At 36.3% G+C, this 21,308-nt stretch overlaps 1 protein-coding gene across 7 annotated transcripts in view; it reads left to right on the forward strand.

The window, feature by feature from the left end:
- The window catches only part of CHL1 (cell adhesion molecule L1 like), a 214,138-nt gene that overhangs the window by 178,750 nt on the left and 14,080 nt on the right, over window positions 1-21,308 (forward strand). For all 7 annotated transcript variants that reach the window (XM_050778560.1, XM_050778563.1, XM_050778558.1 and 4 more), the window contains 9 exons: window positions 3,933-4,057; window positions 8,286-8,387; window positions 8,587-8,784; window positions 9,919-9,989; window positions 15,355-15,577; window positions 16,793-16,908; window positions 17,039-17,243; window positions 17,748-17,870; window positions 20,532-20,711. In XM_050778560.1, the coding sequence (XP_050634517.1) occupies window positions 3,933-4,057; window positions 8,286-8,387; window positions 8,587-8,784; window positions 9,919-9,989; window positions 15,355-15,577; window positions 16,793-16,908; window positions 17,039-17,243; window positions 17,748-17,870; window positions 20,532-20,711 (1,343 nt within the window). The remainder of the gene's footprint in view (window positions 1-3,932; window positions 4,058-8,285; window positions 8,388-8,586; window positions 8,785-9,918; window positions 9,990-15,354; window positions 15,578-16,792; window positions 16,909-17,038; window positions 17,244-17,747; window positions 17,871-20,531; window positions 20,712-21,308) is intronic.

Consider the following 21,308-nt stretch of genomic DNA (forward strand, 5'->3'; position numbering starts at 1 on the left):
CTGGGGGAAGGGGTCTCCCCTGCCCCACTGTGGCTCTCAGGTGGACCACTGCACACACTGTTCTTCACTCCTCTCCGTGGATCCTGCCAGCCTCCTAGTCAGTTCTGATAAGAGAAACCTGGATACCTTGGTTGCCAGTGAAGGATTCACACACTTACTATGGTTCTTTTCCATGGGAGCCTCTGAACACAGCCCCTTGCTCCCGCCTCCACCCCTCCCCACCCCCCCTCCCCCCACTAGCCATTTCTTCATTCTACTTGTCTCATTTCTGTTGCTTGCTTGGTCTACCTTGGTATTTATGTGTGAGCCACCTCTATGCGAAGGCATTGGTCTCAGCCTTGGTACTTAATTTATTCTCTCCCCTCCTTCCTATATATACAAAGATTTGCAGAAAGGCAGTGTATGTATTACAATCAGTTCTCATTGAAACGCAAGATTAATTATATCCATCTAAAGGCTATGCTTTGCAATACAGATCTTGAGTCTCAGGTTAGGTCTCCACTGATCTGCCAACTGCTCAGATATGCCTAAATTCTGCCTCTTTTGTTACTACTGCCTGACTATCCGGGGTCTTCCATGTGACCTCCGGGGTCTTCCATGTGACCTCCGGGCTCCAGTCAAGAAGGGAATCAGATACCCATGGCTTGTTGGTAATATGACATGTACATTTAGGCTTTGAACCCAGAAACCCTAAGCAGCCTTTTCATGCGGCCCAGTTTTACAATTCCCGCAGGATGCAAGAGCTGACACTGAAATGAACCTCTGGCTATCTGAGTGGATTGAGCAAGTGACACAGATGTTCTGCCAATTTCCCTAAACAAGTAGCAGGGATAAAGGACAATAACCTTAGCTCAGAAGAGGCCCCAGGAGCGAGGAAGGCTGGGAGTAACGGCTGCTGGCTGGCCTTGGCTGCTGCCAAGGGCAGGCATGGAGCTATAGCAGGGAGTAGAAGTCACAGGTATCCGCTAAATTTCTATCAGCAACCTCATACTTCTTACCTTCTGCTGAGACACTTTCTTATTACTATGCAGAAGACCAGAAGCTTTAACCTAAAGAGAGGTTAAATTTCTAATCAAATATACTTGGTGAGAAGTGAAAATCCCTTCTTCTCGTTTCTCTTGTCCCCTTTCTTGTGCAGGGATGCAGTAAGTGCTGGGAACTGCCACTCTGAACCATTAGACCTATGGGGCTTCGTCTTATGTTAGTACTTCCCATACACGCTTTCTCTCTTTAGTCCTTGCAGTAATGCTATTAGGTAGATTGAAATGCCCCCAAGGAATTTTCTGTGGATTTCCAACCTGCATGTGGCTATAGACCATATAAGATATAGACCATACACTATAGTTATAAAAAAATGAAATGGAGCATGGATATGAAACCATTTTTAGAATTTATACCGTGCTTAACAAAGTTAGTCGGGACTGTTCATAACTATAGGCAAAGTGAGGGGCCTAGTCCTGCAGGAGAGACCACTGTAGCATGAAAAGTGGGATATACTGATAACTAGGAGGGCGTGGGAGGAAAGGGCATTGAGAATCCAGTGGGAGGGATTTTCCTTGGCACCAAATAGGAGCTGCTTTTTTTTCCCTCCAGAAATAGTGGCAAATGAAAGAGGGAGGGGAGAAGTTCAAGATGCAAAGATTATAAGACAATCATAGTGAAAGGTTTCTTTCTAACAAATTAGGAAAGAAGGTAATTTGTTCAAGCAGAGAGGCAGGAGAAATGGGAGTTGGGGACATTAAAACATCAACCATGAGAAATGTGATTAGTGATAATCCAAAAATGAATGAAATCCATTTAATTAATATTATTAGTAACACTCTCTGAGCACATACTCTGCCAGGCTGTATACACTAATCACTTTATGTGCTTTACCTCATTTAATTCTCCTGAAGAGAAAGAAAATATTGGTATCCCCATTTTTCAGATAAGATGAATTAGGTTCAATGTTTTATTCAAGGTTGTACAAACAATAATTGATGGAACTGAGCCGCAAACACAGGTCTCCAAAGAGAGAATCATTTTGTCATGGTGCCTTCAGTGAAACACGGATATTACTCAGCTGAACAGGGTAAGACAAGACTGGCTGCTAACATGGATTAGGGACTAGCAGACAGGATGCTGCAGATGAAGTGGTTTTAGTGGATAAATTTCTCAGGCAAGGTAATTAAGCAGGTGAAGGCAAACAGAGGAAAAGATTGGGACACAAAGACGTGAAGATGCTTTTTAGCTGCTTCTAAGATTTCAGGTGCTATGAGAGTAGAAATGATGCAGCTTTTTAAAGCAGAATCCAACTGACCTACGATGGGAACATAATGTGAGGGAGAAATAAGTGATTGTTTTCTTAGGCATGGAGAATTTGGAGCTGTCTGTTACTGCAGCACAACGTAGTGTGACCCTGCTAAGGCAAATAGTTGTCAGATTTTGATGTGTGGCAGAATTATCTAGGCTTCATGTTCAAATGCAATGGCCCTTGCCCCATCTCCAAATGTACTGATTTGGAACCTGGACTGAGGCTGAAACATTATATTTTTAATAAGTTCTTTAGGTATACCATACCCACCACATTTCGAGGACTAGTGAGGCACCCAACCTTGATTAATTTCAGGCACCTAAGGTACATTTGTGAGACTGGAAACAAGGCATAATGCAACTATGACTTGCCAAAAAATTGGTAGCTTTCTTCTCTGGCCTGAAGCACCCATGCCAGGGTTCAAATCTTGGCAAGATTTCAGCTACTATGGACTCTCGTGCAGGGCACAAAGGCCCTATTTCAAGAGGTTATTAAAGTGTATTCTTTCATCTAATGAGGTAAATTTTTCAAAAATTGTCAGGATATGCAATATTCTAATATTGAATCAAATGGACACCTGACTAACATGACCTGAGATGTTAATTCATGTCAAAGTTTTATTATGTCTAGAATTATAGTGAGATTCTTGATTAACAATTCAAGGTAATATTGGTTGGCAAATCTTTCTATTATTGGTGTAGGAATAAGGGCTGATTCTGTCTATAATCAAAATAACTATGCTTCATTCCACTGCAATTTAAAGTGGATTTATATAATTCAAAATTCTCAGCATTTATATGAAATGTACATTAAAAATATTAATTATGTGAGCCTCCTTTCCTCCTCACAAGGATGACACTATTTAAATTATTTCAACCAAATGCCAATTATTGTGAATACATTTTACATTTTGTGGAACTTGAAAAATACTTTAATAGTTATGTCGACAATACAAAGGTACAGGGTAAAAGGTGAAATTTATAAAGAAGCAATTCTCTCATAATAAACCTGATCGCAAATTGGTAAAAGAACAAATGATAAAAAGCGAGGTGAAATGATTTGCAAAAAGAAGTACTACACTGCCATCTACTGTTCAAATAAGCATATGAATGCTTTAATTGCTATCAGATCTTAATGTGCAGTCTACTTGGGAGTGGAGGGGCAGAGAAAGGAGAAACTTGTGAAAAACTGAGATTATCAGACTCCATCTCAGGTATTGTGGTTCTGTGGAATGGAGATGGAATTCAGGAATCTGCCTTTGTAAGAAGCACTCCAATTGAGCCTATATAGGTGGTTCCCTAAACATACCTTAAGAATTACTCAAATATATCTTGGCCATTGTAAGGTATAATGCTAGGCAACACACGGTTCCATCAGTGACTCGTGCAAACAGATGGTTAGATTTCGTAATAATTTTTAATGTGATTTTGTTTATGGGTATGTAGACATTTGTGTATGCTAGAATAATTCTTTATCTCCAGGTTTCAACTGTGGCATTCTCTAATCAAATTTGTACTGCATAAATTTGGTTTTCACTCTTAGATCGTTTTCAATGAGGAATATGCATTTTTAAAAGGATCGGGTTTCTATTATTTCTATTGTTTTCCTTCTCAGCATGTACTCACTTTTTTTCTGACAGGATAATTATTGATGGAGCTAATTTGACCATATCTAATGTAACTTTAGAGGACCAAGGTATTTACTGCTGTTCAGCTCTTACTGCTCTAGATAGTGCTGCAGATATAACTCAAGTAACTGTTCTTGGTAAGTGCACTAACTAATGAGAAATCTGTTCATTTCTACATTTCTGATTAAATTCCATTGTTCCTGGTCAATATAGCTAACAATTATTTGAGCCCCTGCACATATATTGTTAATTTGAAATTTTTGTTTCAAAAGCAACACAATTTCAAATCCTTTCTCCTCTTTTCATATAAAAGAAATTAACTAATGCTTAATTTTTTTTCCCTACGTGTGTTAATTTGACAATAGCAGTGGGAGGTAAGTGGTGCTATCAGCAGAAAGAAAAATAAAGCATGCTTGAGTTCCTAGCACTCTTGAGCTACTCTTTCCTGGTGTGCAAAGAAATGGGGCTGAGGAATGGAGGTGGGCTAGATTGGAGGATCTCGGTAGGGGTTGAGAGGTGGATGCACGGTGGTCATCTCTAACCTAAAGGCACAGACTGAGTTCCCAGGGTTCCCGGAAGGACGGGGAGGAACTTCCAGCATTCTGCAAAGGAATGTCTTTGATTTTTGTTGTTGTTGTTAATGAAAGTACTAATTAGGAAACAGTGTGCACACTTCACTAGTGTAATCAATGCAATTACCCCCGAAATCACCAATGTTTAAAGCTCTTAGATCATCTGCTGGATGTTTTCCAAAATTTCCCTTTCAGATTCACTCTCTACCAGCTCTTTGACCTAGAAAGGTTGCTTGTAAGGACAACATCAGCAAACCACTTGCCTTCCAGCTATTATTTGGTTCAGTAAGTGGAGGGCCATTTGGAGTGTTGTATTGATTCTCCCTACTTCCATCCCGTGGACTGGCTGTCCCACTGCCAAAGTCATACCTTCTGCAGACAGGGTCTCCTCACACCATTCCTTCTGATGGGGCTCTAACAGCTGCATCCCACCACAAATATTTCAAGTCTCTCTCACACCCAACCTACCAAACATCCTGCCCACATCTTTTAAAAGATGTTTTATTAAAATGTTTTGGAACTATCCTAAATTTGTGTAAGTTATTCATTAATTTTCTGGGGGGACCCTAACATCTACAGATATTTGTTCTGTTTCAGTGGCCACCATTTAGTCTTTCCTTTGGTTTGCAGGTACTCCTTAAAAGTATTGGTTTTTTGCCTACCTTTCTTTACATATGTCTACATTAATCACTGTTATTAACAGACCTTTGTATCCTTAGCACTCCAGCTGTTGGGACCCACTGTTAGGTTGTGAACAAGGGAGGTGGTGGTACAGACCGCGGGAGAAAATTCAGTCTCTTCTGAGACAAGCTGATAAAAAATGGGTCAACAGGCTGGATCTCTTCAAGTGAAGCGAATGGCCACCCCTCCTCAGGTGAAACAAATAGCCATCAAGTTGGGTTCTAAAAATAAAAGCGCAGTTTCCACTCGTAGAAGGTATGGATTTATAGAGTTGTAGAGTTGGCTCAGTAGAATTGTACCTTTAGGCAAAATGTTTGGCCATGGGTATTTGAGCATTTTCAGGTCTCTCCAAACAGAAACGTTTAATCCCCTAGTGATGATTTCAACAATAATTCATCAGATAAAGTAGTTGAGCTTCAGATAAACTGGAATTCTTCCCAGGCCCAGTGAGTTGAGGGCTGAGTTCAGGCTCCGTGTGCTTTGTCCCTAAGTATTTTGAACAATGGCAGCCACCAAAGGGACTGAGTCCCCTACTGCTTGGTGCTTCCCTTCTCAATTTCCTCTCAAATTTAAAATATCATTCTTGCGATTAGGCTGCCGTTTTTGGAACTATTAATTTTTTAAAATTCTATATAAATTTTGCCTATGATAATATGTACTGTTTATGTATGCACTAATCTACCAATGTTTACAGAATAAAAATAAAAATAACATTTGAATAAAAATAAATTTTGAACTTTATTGCTCAAAATTTATATTCGTTTTTCTTTAGACCAACTTCTGATTAACCAAAGCATCTCTCAACAATTGACAATAATAAATAATTATATAGACACATATGAGGTTTCTAAAAGACTATGTTTTCCCCCTGGAAAACAATTTTTAAAAGCATATACTTGATCCACTTTAATCAAAAGTTATTTTTAAAAGCATTGACATAAATATGCTTTCAGGATATCATTTTTAAAAAAAGTCTCAGTTGCAAGTTCATCAGTTCTAGCTCCATATGATTCTCAGAGGAGCCCGATTTTAATGACAGATGTAACATGCAGCCTTAGTTTACTTCAGGAAACTTCAGAAATTAGTGGACTCAGTAAATACTGAAGAGAAGCTGAAGTTCTCCGAGCTCAGAGATTCTCAAACCTGTTGAAGAAATAACTTTTTATTTAAGGCTTTAATGTTTGGACACAGTCATGAACCACAGTTTTTAAAAAGCATGTTCTCTATTCTGAATTTGAAACAATGCTTTTTGTCAATGTAAATTTCTAACAATTAGCAAATATTCAGGAGGAGCAATAGACGGTGCTTTCCACTAGGAGAAGAAAGAGCCCATTGAAAGGCTACATTACATAATACCTTCCCTTTCTCTTCTGCAAAAAGATAAAAGTCCTCCAATACTTGAGAGAATTCAAATCAAATTTTAAGAGTAAAGGCCTTTAGAAATAAGATTGTTGCTTTATTTTCAAAGTACCAGAAATTTTCATTTTCTTTAGCACTGGAAAATTTGTGATCATTTACTTACTTAATTTTCCAGTTTCTGTCACAACATTTAACAATGCCAAATCTCCCTCTTCCGATATAAACTGCCTTCCTACTCCTTTTGAGAACTCCAGGTCAAGAGGGTATCAAAGTTGCTATAATGAAAATTCATTGTTATCAATGATGATAAAAATCCAACACAGTTGCAAAAAAGAAAGGCAGAGCTCATGTTCTCTCTCTTTTTCTATAGCCATAGGACTTAGTTTTTATTGATTTAATATAATAATTATATGCATGATTGAAGTAATGATATCTTTTTCACTGATTTATTTAGTTACAAGACATTTATGTGTGAGGCACTGCGGGCAACGCAAAGCGTAATAAAATATGACCCCTACTCTTGGAGTTGAATCAGGCATATAAACAAATATGAACTGGACCAATAGAAATGATTCATTTGAGATACGTCATGTTTCTCAAACTTGAGTATGCCTAATCACCATCCAAAGAACTTGTTTGTAAATGCAGATTCCTTGGTCCACCTTCCTCAGTAAGCCAGAAATAGGGCCTAGGAATGTTCATTGTTATTAACTACTCCTAAAAGAATTCTGATGTCCCTGGTCAAGGATAACCCCTTGAGACTATAATCAGAGAAGAGGGAGGTAATATGGTCCACTGGGGAGTACGTGTGAAGATGCTGCATTTTACAAAGAACCCCAGACCCCAGAGGTTGATGCGTTTGAACATAGTGGAGACATAGGCCCAGAAAAAAAGGGTTTTTATGGAACCAAACTGGGGTCCACCAACCCAGTAGAGTAAGACCAGGTGTCTATACTGAGGTTTGCAGTGGGAGAAAGGAACATTTATCTGGAGGGCACCAAACAAGAATGGGTCAGCTCACGCTTAAGTCCCAACCTCCGCAATGGCTTGCAGGTGACGGTGTTTAAAAGCAGGAGTAAATTTCAGGAAAGCAAATGCTACAGGCAAAAAAGTAAATTAATACTTTGAGGTTACACATTGGTTTATGCCTAAAAGGGTGAGATATCTTAAAGTGGGGATGGGACATGGCTTACAGGTCATAGGTGGATTCAAAGATGTTCTGATTTGCAATTGGTTAAGGAAGAGAAGCTTTGTTTAAAAATTGGGAGTCAGCCAAAATGAAGATTAGCTCTGGCTCATGGACGTGGCTCCCTTGAGGCCCCTCAGGAAGAAATTTACAAAACAAATGATGGTCAGAGCTCAGACTTCAGTTTCCCCTTATCTGAGGTCTCCGTGCCAGCAAATTTATTTGGTGACAGTCTGGGTTCCAGAAAAACAACTTAGAGACATATATTAAGACATTATCTTCAGTTTCAATAGGGGAACCAAACATCCCTGTGACTCTAGCTTCCTTGGCTGTGGTTTAAAGCTACATTACCTTCGTTCTTATCGAGCTGTTTATTTACTTCTTAGGGCTAGCTAGGTGCCTGAATTAGCCTTGAAACTCCACCTTTCACTTCCATATGTCGGGGGCTCCCCAGGTCCCTAAGAGAGTGGTAACTGCTCTGTCTCAGGGTAGCTGGCAATGTGTGTGAGGAAGGGAATAAGATAAACAAAGGCAATTATCTACATGTTCCCTTCCTTTATTAATTAGATGTTCCAGATCCACCAGAAAACCTTCACTTGTCTGAAAGACAGAACAGGAGTGTTCGGCTGAGCTGGGAAGCTGGAGATGACCACAATAGCAATATTAGCGGTAGGAAGACTTGGGATAACTGTTTTCATTACTCTGGATACTCAAAATTAATAGTGAAGCCATTTTTTAACCATCCTTAGTGGATTATTCTTCTTATAACATCCTTTTGAACTTTTAATATTGGGTATAAATTTTGGTGTAACTTATCCATACTCCATATATTCTAATGTTTTTTTCCCTGTTTTAATGTTTTTCCCAGAGTATATTGTTGAATTTGAAGGAAACAAAGAAGATCCTGGAAGGTGGGAGGAACTGACCAGAGTCCAAGGAAAGAAAACCACAGTTATCTTACCTTTGGCTCCATTTGTGAGATACCAGTTCAGGGTCATAGCCGTGAATGAAGTAGGGAGAAGTCAACCTAGCCAGCCGTCAGACCATCATGAAACACCGCCAGCAGGTATGCAGGTTCTCACATCAGGTTTCTAACAAAATATTTGTTTGTCCCCATCTTTGAACATCTTAAAAAAGATTGATAATGTAGGATTTTAGATTTCTCCAAATAGCGTTAATAGTTGTATAAACAGCACACAAAATATTCAAAGCACACGTGTCTCAGAAGGATTACATACAAGTTAGATAGAAGCAGGAAATTCGGGGAGTGACACATGAAAAAAAATTACTTTCAGTAATTTCTGATGGCTAAACATCAAATTTAACCAGATATCATCAAGTAAGTTCTAAATTAAAGTTCAGTATATATGTATCTAACATTATTAATTTTTATGCATTCAGTGTCTTTTCTTGTGTTTCAACATCAATCTAAATTTCCAAGATGCTTTTGAAAAAATCTCAAGAATGACTGTGCTAGAATTTGTATTACTGAATTGTTATTGATCATCAATGTGGTCATAGCATGATATTTTATTTTTCCTTGGCTAAAATAAATACTCTAGGATATAATTTCCTTTTTGGATTGAGTAAAAGCAAGTAAAGGTTATAACTGAATCAGATAGAAATTAACACTTGTGTGATTTTAGTGTATGTCAGCCTTTGCACTAAACTCCACATTTAGCTATTTCTAATAAAATGAATCCATCTAAAAATATTCATGACTACTTTACAGGTTTTGTTCTGTTTGATGCCCTTAAAACTTGGCTGCTGATATTAATACATGGTGTTTATTTTATTCTTCTAAAGGCAAATATTCACAACATATGTTTCTAATGACAATTCTAATAGAAAAAATAGAGCAGGCTTAAATTAAAATATATATTTTTAAAAAGCAAGTTCAGAATTTTAGAAAGCAGTTTTAAAAATTTTAAAGGCAGATTCAAAATTAAGACATATATAGTAAACCATCTACTCTCCACTGGATAATAATTATTTCACTCCAAAAAGACTATTTTACTGTTTTAAATAAAATATATATTTAAAAGCTACCTTAAATCTTTTTAGGAACTGGACCAGATATAAATTAATAAGTACAATCAAACTTATTTAATTATCTGTAGTTTTTGGGGGGACGAGTTGTGATATGATGACTTACCTATGGGTTAAAGGAAAAATAATGTTAATGTTTTTAATTTTTCAGCTCCAGATAGGAATCCACAAAACATAAGGGTTCAAGCCTCTCAACCAAAAGAGATGATTATAAAGTGGGAGGTGTGTATTCCTTAATATGTTATATATTTCTTTGTGCTCTTTTTCTCTTCCTCTTAGGTCTGCATGCTAACTACAATGATAGCACAATATTTTTTTAAGAACAAAGATAAGATTTGGAAATGAAATGAACTTGTGAGTCATCACCATCATCGTAAATTTTAAAGATCATTGTGATTAAAATGATGTTATGAAACCGAGTTTAACACTAGTCAACAATTTAGGGAAGATTATACAGATTGATTTAGTTGTAGTACATTACCAAAAGTTTCAAATTATTAATAGTTTAATTAACAATATTCTAGATTCTCTTCCATTAAAAAGATACTGAAAATCTTTAATTAATTTAGTATGATCTACTAGATGTTATGCATATCAAACTGATGACCCCCCAAAGAATATTCACCCCTCATTAAACACCAGTAGATATTTTGTATTCTCCTTTCTAATAATTCTGAGGATGATCTTGTGAAGAAAGCATCATGAACGCCTTATTCTAGACCTGGAGATGGCATCCAGGATAATGAATGTCTTGCCCATCACCACACAACCAGAAATCCACAAAGCTAGGATTTATATATGAGGATCTTTGGACTCCAAACCTCACTTTTTCCTACTTTACATATCTCTGTTAAATGTTATTAAATAGACTTCACCATTTGAATTTTGCATAAAAATGTACATCTACCCAGATAATTTTAATTATTCTAGGGTCATTTCCAAATTTCTTCTGTAACAGTGAGGAATTTTATTTTACCTCTACTACTTGGATGTATTTCATGATGAGTATATTGACCTACCTAAAAGGAAATTATCATTCAGCCATTCTGATGAGTAATAGGCCTCCAACATTGAGTTTACAAAACTTTGCGTAAACATAGAACATTTTTTAATGTATGCTGAAATATACTAATTTATTTCCACAACTCATTCCAGGTATAATTCTTGGAAGAATTTTAAAATGCACAAAGTTTAGTTTGCTTTTTATCCTCGTATGTTGGTGTTTGAATTCATTACACAATCAAATGGCCTATACCTGCAAATATTTAGTCAATATTTTTTAGATCAAAATTAGCTCTTTATTTCCACTTCAGTGAAATTAAGTTTTACAAGTTTAAAGTGTGGAATTTTTTTAAAAAATGGTAATACATAGAAATGAAATATATTCAAGAATATTATTTCTTTCCTTGAATTTGTGGTTATAAATAGTTATTACCACATAGTCTTGATAATTACTTAATTTATAATCTAAAATGATGTTAGTCTTTTAGGGTATATCTGTCTTATCCTCCCTTAAGTTCCATAGAAATTTTCATAAAATAGATAATTTAATCAGTTAGGTAACAATAATACTGTGAATTTGCCGATCAGTTCCTCAGAGAAGCACATCATGTTCCAGTAACATTAACTCACTAATCTTCATTACTCCTTTGGGAGGGCTGTGGTTCACGATGGCGTCAGTCTTATATGTCATACAGAGAAACTGGGAATCTCAGAGTTTAATGACCTCACCCAGATGCCATGGGCTGAGTCACATGGAAAAAAGGCCAGAAATCTTCAGTCTTTTTGACTGCTCCTCTCACTCACAAGTCATTTTTTATTACCCCGAAGATACACAAGATTGATTATTAATGCTCTCTTCTTGTAAGAATGGGGCTATAATAAGAAAGCATCTATGGCCAGGTACAGTGGCTCACGCTTGTAATCCCAGCACTTTGGGAGGCCAAGGCGGGCAGATCACAAGGTCAGGAGTTTGAGACCAGCCTGGACAATCTGGTGAAACTGCCTCTCTACTAAAAATATGAAAATTAGCCAGGTGTGGTGGTGCATGCCTGTTATCCCTGCTAATTGGGAGGCTGAGGCAGAAAAATCGCTTGAACCTGGGAGGTGGAGGTTACAGTGAGTTGAGATCACACCACTGCACTCCAGCCTGGGTGACAGAGCGAGATTCTGTCTCAAAAAAAAAAAAAAAAAAAAAGCATTTATAATTTGTTTTTGAGGAGCAAATGACATGTAACCTAGTAGTTAATTGATTAGAGGAAGGAAGTAGTCACAGGGATTGGATCTAGGCTGACAGTTACATTCCCAATATGTCCCATGGTGTCTCCTATTATCTTGATATGTCAGAGATCTAGTCACTACTGACACAGCCAGTGAAATTTAAGAACATTCATTCATTAAGTATTGTTCTGTACGGATCATCCTATGGAAAGGAGTTAGACTCCAGGCTTTTCCCAGTTTCACAATCAGATAGCATTGTGAATGAATTACCAAACCCCCTCCAGAGACGTACCCAAAATAATTCCTATCTACATGATAATGATCAGAGAGACATACTTTGGGAAAAAAAAAAAGCTGATATTTCCCAAAAGAATTAACAATGAAGATGAGCACTAGGAACAGACTGGATGTCCCTATTTTTTGCTTATTTGTTTATGTTTTACATTTAACATTAAATATGATTGAATTCAAATAACAATACAATTTAACTGAATGGTAGAACTAGGTTTTTTAGTTAGCATTACCTTCAAATATTCACTTTTCCTATATTAAGTGGGTCATGACTCACTCATATATTTTGAGTGTTCCAACATCATAATGTTCTACTCACAAAACAGGACAAAAGAGTCTACTGCAACCTCATCTGTTAAATACCTATATCAGGATAATTTTTGCTTGAGAGTTTCCATTGTTCTTAAGCATAGGTATGTGAATTTTTAGCTTTGCTCAATACAATAACACATTTCAAACTTAAAGGACACCAAAAACAAAACCAAAAGCCCAAAAACCCCACTAATGTTGAGAAGCAGGAACATCCTTAGTTACATGGTTATATGATCACATCCAAGGTAGTTAATTCCTAATGGATCTAGGTTTTATTATTTATATTACAAGTATAATAAGAAGATCTACTGGCTTTAAAATGAAATTAAGTGGAATTAGAAGAAATATTGTATAACCTAGTAACTACGGTAGATAACAATATATTGTATTCTTGAAAATTGTTGAGAGACTAGGTTTTAAGTGTTCTATCATAAAAAATAAGTATATGAAGTAACATATATTTTGAGTAGCTCAATTTAGCCACTCCACAATGTATACATATTTCAAAACATGTTGTACATAAGTATATACAATTTTTATTTCTCAATTAAAAATAAATAAAAATGTTCAAAAATTTTTTAAAAAGTAGAATTAAGGCAGGACAGAAGTCTTTCGTTTTCTAGATTAATAGTTAAAACCTTGCTTGGTTCATAGATCTCTTTGAAACTATGTTGGAAGTACAGGATCTTTTTCTAGAAAATTATACACAAAAAGTCATACTAAAGATATCATTGACTTCTCAGATCCTTTAAAGGATACACATGTACCCCATCTAGAGATTCCTACACCGCAAGTTAAGAACCTCTTTTCTAGAGACTCCTTCCTCGTGGGCTATTTCACGAGAGGCAGAGGGAAGGGAAGGCTGGTGGCCTTCTTGCTTACTCTGCCCTTGCTCCTTCTGTTCTTTGTTGAAGAGATGATTTGGGAAACATCTGAGGTTCAGTAGGCATTGCCTCAAAGTCAAATACAAAGCATTCAGGCTGTTTATTTGGGTTCCGGGGTACTAAAAAGGCCGATAAGATAGCTAAAATATTTTTGTTTAAAGTGTTATGGTTTATTATTTATTTATTTAAAATTTGTCAGAGAACTTTATTAAATTTAACTCCTTTCTTTGGAGCAAAACGTGTAAAATGAATAATATTATTTAAGCACACTTATTGTCAGTAGAGACTGAAGGAAACTCTCATTCCACATTGCAGCACGGCACTACAGACTCATGGCCTAATTCACTGGGGCAATGCTAAAGCCCCTGGTGAATTTATATCCATTTCACACTCTAAAATATCTTGGAACAAAACTTTCCAACAAATGGAAGTATAAGCAAGGTCTGCAGAAAAATCTCAGAAAGATTTCATTTTGTTTTAATTTTTTTTTCTCCCAGTTAGTTTAGTTTATTCACGTTGGAATAGGCATACACTTAAAATTATTTTGCTTATATGTCACTATGTTATCAACTTAATTCCAAGCAATGCCTCTAAGAAGTCTTTTAGTAACTTAGATTAAGTTGTGAAGGGTTACAGATTCTGTAAGAACACTATGTATGACATTGTTGACTCACTCACATATCCAGACAAAATTACTATGTATATAAGTGAACCTTAAATTTAGGATTAAAATCATATTTTAAACATATTTTATGTAACTGATTCATTTCAATGCACAATCCCATTATCTTTGAAATTAAACAGGCAGTTTAAACCACATTATTGTTTTTAAGTTAAACTGTTGCTCAATTAAAAACTAAAGTGGAAATAACCAATTTCCCATACTAGAAATTATTCCTCCAGGCCGGGTACGGTGGCTCATGCCTGTAATCCCAGCACTTTGGGAGGCTGAGGCAGGTGGATCACTTGAGGTTGGGAATTTAAGACGAGTCTGACCAACATGGAGAAACCCTGTCTCTACTAAAAATACAAAATTAGCCAGGCATGGTGGCGCATGCCTATAATCTCAGCTACTTGGGAGGCTGAGGAAGGAGAATCACTCGAACCCGGGAGACGGAGGTTGCAGTGAGCCGAGACCACACCACTGCACTCCAGCCTGGGCAACGGGAGTGAAACTCCATCTTAAGGGGGAAAAAAAAAAAAGGAAAGAAATTATTCCTCCAAATATTTCTATGCAGCAAAATAAAGTGGATAAGGGAGGCATTTTTTCTTAAAGAAAAATAAAGAATGGTCAAGGAGCTGGGAAATTATTAGAAAGAGGAGCTACTGTTTCTTTGTATTAAAGTATAAACATGCATAGTCTCCAAAAATATATACATAATCTGTCTCTTCTTATGGAAGAAAAATGAAGAAGGAGAGAACCAAATACAAAAAAGAGTTTTCTTCAAAAAGCCATGGGAGAATCCCATTCACAACCAAAGAATTCGTGGCCATATTATTTTTTATTTCAGTCTGTTTTTTGAAAATGGAAAGGTGGAATGTAGTGGAAAGCATAAGCAAAAAGCTAAAACACTTCGTGGCATTTCTTTGTAACTTCCTTCATGTGTGAAAACTTAGACTTTACCATAAGGACATAATCCAGGCATCTGATATGTAGGCTGCTCATTACTTGGGGAGGTAAGGGATTAATTTTCATACTTAAGCTCATATGATGACAAAACTTTTTCACAACTGTCTCTAAACCAAGAAGGGGGATTTAAGATCTCTCAACAAATGATCCTTCCATTGCATTGTTCCTTATACCACTTACGGTGGTTCACCACCATCTCTGAGTCAACACATCTGTGATCAGACTGAATGAGTCTCACCTTCTGTTTTAGCCTTTGAAATCCATGGAGCAGAATGGACCAGGCCTAGAGTACAGAGTGACCTGGAAGCCACAGGGAGCCCCAGTGGAGTGGGAAGAAGAAACAGTCACAAACCACACGTTGCGGGTGATGACGCCTGCTGTCTACGCCCCTTATGATGTCAAAGTCCAGGCTATCAATCAACTAGGATCTGGGCCTGCCCCTCAGTCAGTGACTCTCTATTCTGGAGAAGACTGTAAGTGATGCACTCAAACTGCTAAGCATGTCAATAACTGTTGCTCTCAAATATATTGTACTGCTGTCAACAAATATTTGTGAACAACTACTGCATGCAAAGAGGTTGTATTAGCCACAGGAGATAAAAAGAAACATAACACATGATTTCTATCTTAGGATTGACTGGAGGACAGTTGATCAGTATACAGTACCAAGAAGTATGTTGAAAATTTCCATTTTATTCAGTTTCCTATAAAGCTCTTCCTACATTGAAAATCGAAGACCAGGAGTTATCACTGCAATCATTTAAAGCCCCATAACTGTCATAAGATTTTCAAGTATATTTGCCCTTACTTGTCAAGGATCCCCTAACAGCCACTTGCTGTCATGCCCTGGGCTTCAGTGGCATGTCTGGAGCTTTCCTAATACTGATGAGATATACACCCAGATTTATATATAGAATTATACTCACACACACATTTCGATGCCACAGTAACTGTTGCAAATAGGTTATTGGAAGGAGAAAAAACACTGCATTCTGTATTGCTAATGTTTTGAATAATATTAGGGGTTATTCTCATTGCCTTTCCAGCATCTAAAAGAATAATTTGATCCAAAAGTAGAAGAAGGTTGAGAATGAGAAATAGCCAACTCATTACTCACCTGCTGTCTAAATTCTACCCAAATAAAAGCACAAAAAACACATAACACATATGAATTAAAATAGTATTAGTCTTGACTGCTCTGTATTTAGCTTATTCCTCTGTAGTAAGAACTCCTATAGAATAGAGATAGTAATATCCTCTTCATAGGGTTGTATGAACCAATTGAGGTAAGGCCCTTAGAGCAGTGCCTGACGTATAGCATATGCTCAAATGTTGACTGTTATTAATATTTGATTAACAAGATTCCCAACCAATTTTATTTATATTACTAGTTTAATTCACTTGCTTCCAAAACCAAGATGACCACAGAATAGTTTCTGGTTTTATTTGCCCACATTGTATCTATCTGGAGGGCTTTGTTTCTCAGTGTGATATAGGCTGTCCTCTTCTTTGGGAAATCTATTTGGACTGATAAACTTATCTGTCATAAGAAACTCTTTTGGTTCCATTTGGAATGAATTTCATAAAAGTGCTTTCTCCAGAAGAAACATTATGAAAATTTTTGAAAAGGGTCCTGATAATCACATGTGCAGGTTATTGAAAACTAATCAATCTTATACGATTAACAGATCCTGATACAGCTCCAGTGATCCATGGGGTGGACGTTATAAACAGTACATTAGTTAAAGTTACCTGGTCAACAATTCCAAAGGACAGAGTACATGGACGTCTGAAAGGCTATCAGGTTTTTATCATGGTTTTTCTTCTTGTTGTTGAATTGGTATCTGAGAATAAATAAGAACTGATTTCAGAAGAAGCCAAAGAGAATCTGTCACCATGATGCATATATTAAAAGATTTTTGTTTTCATTGCAGATAAATTGGTGGAAAACAAAAAGTCTGTTGGATGGAAGAACACATCCCAAAGAAGTGAATGTTCTAAGATTTTCAGGACAAAGAAACTCTGGAATGGTTCCTTCCTTAGATGCCTTTAGTGAATTTCACCTAACAGTTTTAGCCTATAACTCTAAAGGAGCTGGTCCTGAAAGTGAGCCTTATATATTTCAAACACCAGAAGGAGGTGAGAGGATAACAATGGAGAGTCATGTCAAAAATGGAGGTGATCCATGGCCATATTAAACATTCTTCATTATGGCCAGGCGTGGTGGCTCATGCCCGTAAATTCCAGCACTTTGAGAGGCCAAGGCAGATGGAAAACTCTAAGTTAGGAGTTCCAAACCAGCTTGGCCAACATGTTGAAATCCTGTCTCTACTAAAAATACAAAAATTAGCTAGATGTGGTAGTGCACGCCTGTAGTCCCAGCTACTTGGGAGGCTGAGGCAGGAGAATCACTTGAACCTGGGAGGCAGAGGTTGCAATGAGCAGAGATCAGGCCACAGAGTGAGACTCCGTCTCTAAATAAATAAATAAATAAATAAAATAAACATTCTTCTTTATTAGTAGTTAATTAATATTTACTTCAGATGAGTGAGCTTGTCAATTTCTATAAAATTTATGATATAATAGGGCCTTTTTGAATTTTACTAATTTATATGAGTTTATTTTTGGTCTTGTGTTTCCTAGTACCTGAACAGCCAACTTTTCTCAAGGTCATCAAAGTTGATAAAGACACTGCCACTTTATCCTGGGGACTACCTAAGAAATTAAATGGAAACTTAACTGGCTATCTTTTGCAATATCAGATAAGTAAGTAGAAATTTGAATTGGAGTTAACTTCTTAAATTCCACTTTTTGATTGAGTATTCTGTTTGCTATGTTGGGAGTCTAATGATCACTTAAGGCCATGGTTTGTAAGCTGCCATTCTTCCTTGTAGCCCAGGGTCTTGTAAACTGGCTTGCATGCCAAATTCAGCCTGCTGCCTGTTTTTAGGAATAAAGTTTTATGACGACATGGCCATGTCCACTTATTTATGTATGTCTACAGCTGCTTTCTCCCTGGAGTGGCAAAGTTGTCATCTCAACAGAGACTACATGGCCTACAAAGGCTAAATGTTTACCATCTGGCCCTTTACTGAAAGGTTTGCTCACCTGTTTTAGAAAAAAAGCAGTGTGCTGATGAGTACACAAAACATGCGTTTAATGTTTATATATAAGATGTTTGGAGAAGTAGGAAACATGCAAAAGAGTTATTGAGTGATGTGATGGAGATTCAAAGCACACTACCTCTTCTGTCTCAGATATATGCTCCCATACTCAACCTTAAATATACTTGTGTTTATCAAATTCTCAATGAGTTGCTTGCTATTTCATGGAGATGATATTGAGAGGACTAAATAATTGTCTTTGGATCATTACTCGGAATGGGCTCTGCACACATGCTGCTATGCAACTAGAGTAACGTGAATGTGTTCAGATGAAATCAGGTCATTTTTAATAGTAGCGCCTCCCATCTTGAACAGTCCTCAAGTCTAAGCATCATCTCAAAATGGAACTTAGGGGATTGACATTATAGAAAATTTTAGCAACATCCCATCGTGAAAATTTTAGACTTTCAAGACTTCAATTCTCAAAGCACCAGAAATACAGAAACCCAGCATACACTGCTTACAAGTCAACTTGATTATAGCCCTGTTGTGCTACTTTCACATCAACTCAAAACTTCCAGCAACCCAGGTCATATATTTGCTTTAGCTTCTGATGGTTTCTGCTGAAATTAGCACATATGTTTAAATACATAAAGGCCTAATCCCAACAGAAGTAGATTTTAGCACTTTTGAGTGCTTGCTGTGTAGCAGGATGAGTACTAATCCTGCTCTTTTTGTGTATCTCTTTACATTGTTTCATTAAAATAAGAAATCTATTAGATATATACTATCACTATTTTATGAATGAAGGGATTGAGATATAGAGAATATACTCATACAGAGTCAAGCAGTAAAATAAGCGTTAAGAATGCAAAGCAAGATCAGTCCAATTCTACATGTTGAACTCTTAACCTTATATTATTCCATGAACTGGTTTTCAAAAAAGGTGTAAGAATTGAAGAAATATTTGAAGATTCTTTTAAATGTCAATTTGTTTGGTAAATATATACCTTCTCCTTATCCTAACAATAAGAAACTCAATTAATTAAATTCCAACCTTCATATTGATCCATATGTAACATTTAAGTTTGTCTAAAAACAAGTTCTTAGAATATAGAAGTTGAAATATTAACAATTGTAATGATTACTGAACTGCTTGATATGTGGATTTTAAAATAAAATAATATATAATTATTTTGTTCTCAATATTAAATGATCAAGACATTTTAGGTAGTTTACCTTTTTCTTATTGCTCTTAAATAGTCTAAATTGTTGCAATTTATATGTATGAGAGCTCTATGTATACTCTCCTGAATTCTTATATTGATTGTAGTAGTTTTTTAATTGACTTTGTGGTCATTCACAATTATGTTTTCAAAAAATCTAAAAGAGTGATGATTTCACATCCTTCTTTCCAATGTTTGGATGCCAAATTTTTTGTTTGTTTTTTTTTTCATTGATTTGAATTGCATTTTATGGACCAAGGAAGGCATTTTTATGTCAATAATAAATGCATTTTTTAAACATCTATGGTATCTTGGACTGAGAGTCAAGAGGATTTATTCTATATTCTTTCTTGCCACTAACAGCTGCACTATCTTGGATGTATTTTATCTCTTGGATTATTGTTACAGTAATCTTATAATACTCCACGCTCTTACACAAATCTCATGTCTTTGCTGGGTACACAAATCTCATGTCTTTGCTGGGTTGCAATTCTTTGGAAGAAGCTATCTGATTCAGCTTTTTACAATTAGCACTTCGCATAGTACTTAGTACACAGTAGATATTCTTAAATAATTAATATATTCTTGCATTTATTGATTCTGTGTATATTGAGTAGCTATTTGGTGCCATATGTTAAACTAGAAGCCATAGAAGATATAAATAAATTATCATCTTGAATTATTCTTGCAAAAGGAAATTACAAGTACTTAATTCAAAGATACAATGAAAATATAGCAATGGGGAAAATTCATTATTATTAACAGGTATTATGAAGCTGGAGCAGTTGGCTCCAATATAGCACAGGGATTAAAGATGTTTCTCTGGGGTCAAAAGGCCATGGTTTGGATTCAAATTCCAGTTTGCAAATTTACAGATTCAAGATCAGAGCAAAGCCCTTATTCTTGTGAGACCTCAGTTTTGTCATGTATGATATAGTCATAGTAGTTGTACGTACCTCATAGGATTAAATGAGTTGATGGTTATGAATCATTAATGTATCTTTACATACTACAAGCATAAGGAGAAATGAAAATAATGAAGAATACAACTTGAATGGTTAAATACATTTGAGCTGTTGTTCATGTTTGTTTTTTAGTAAATGACACCTACGAGATTGGAGAATTAAATGATATTAACATTACAACTCCATCAAAACCCAGCTGGCACCTCTCAAACCTGAATGCAACTACCAAGTACAAATTCTACTTGAGGGCTTGCACTTCACGGGGCTGTGGAAAACCGATCACGGAGGAAAGCTCCACCTTAGGAGAAGGGAGTAAGTACATGAGGCTTCTCTTTTTAACAGGGGCTTTAAAAAGAGGCTGCATCTTTTTAAACAGCTGCGCTGAAAGGAAAGCACCGTGCTAGTCATTGTAAATTAGAAATGATTGTGATCCCACTCTGTCTGACCTTCTGTTTTCCACTGACATAGAGGCAGAATTTATTAATCTTGTTTGGAAAGTTCACATTGACTCAATTTATGGATTTCTGCGCAATACTAATCAAATTATAGCTTAGTGTATACAAGGTCAGGAACTATAATTTTACTTAATTAAAGTAGCGGGACATAAGGTCACAAAGCTATTCAAAAGGTTAGTAAAGGTATATTTTTCTTTTAGAAATGTTTCCATACAGAAAAACATGTGGCTCTTGCTTTGGTAGACATTACAGATCTAATACATCTCACTTTCATGCCTTCACTCTATATACATTGATTCATATGTCAATTTTGTTTTACTGTCTGATGATTGATGCCAAGCAACTAGCTGGGAAATGGCTTATAAATCTATGATTTCACTTGTAACACAATTGTCCTAATTCAATTACACTTTTCTATTTTTTTCCACCTTTAACCATTTCCCTTCCAAAACTG

The sequence above is a fragment of the Macaca thibetana genome, chromosome 2 (assembly GCF_024542745.1).
Source record: "Macaca thibetana thibetana isolate TM-01 chromosome 2, ASM2454274v1, whole genome shotgun sequence".
Lineage (NCBI taxonomy): Eukaryota > Metazoa > Chordata > Mammalia > Primates > Cercopithecidae > Macaca > Macaca thibetana.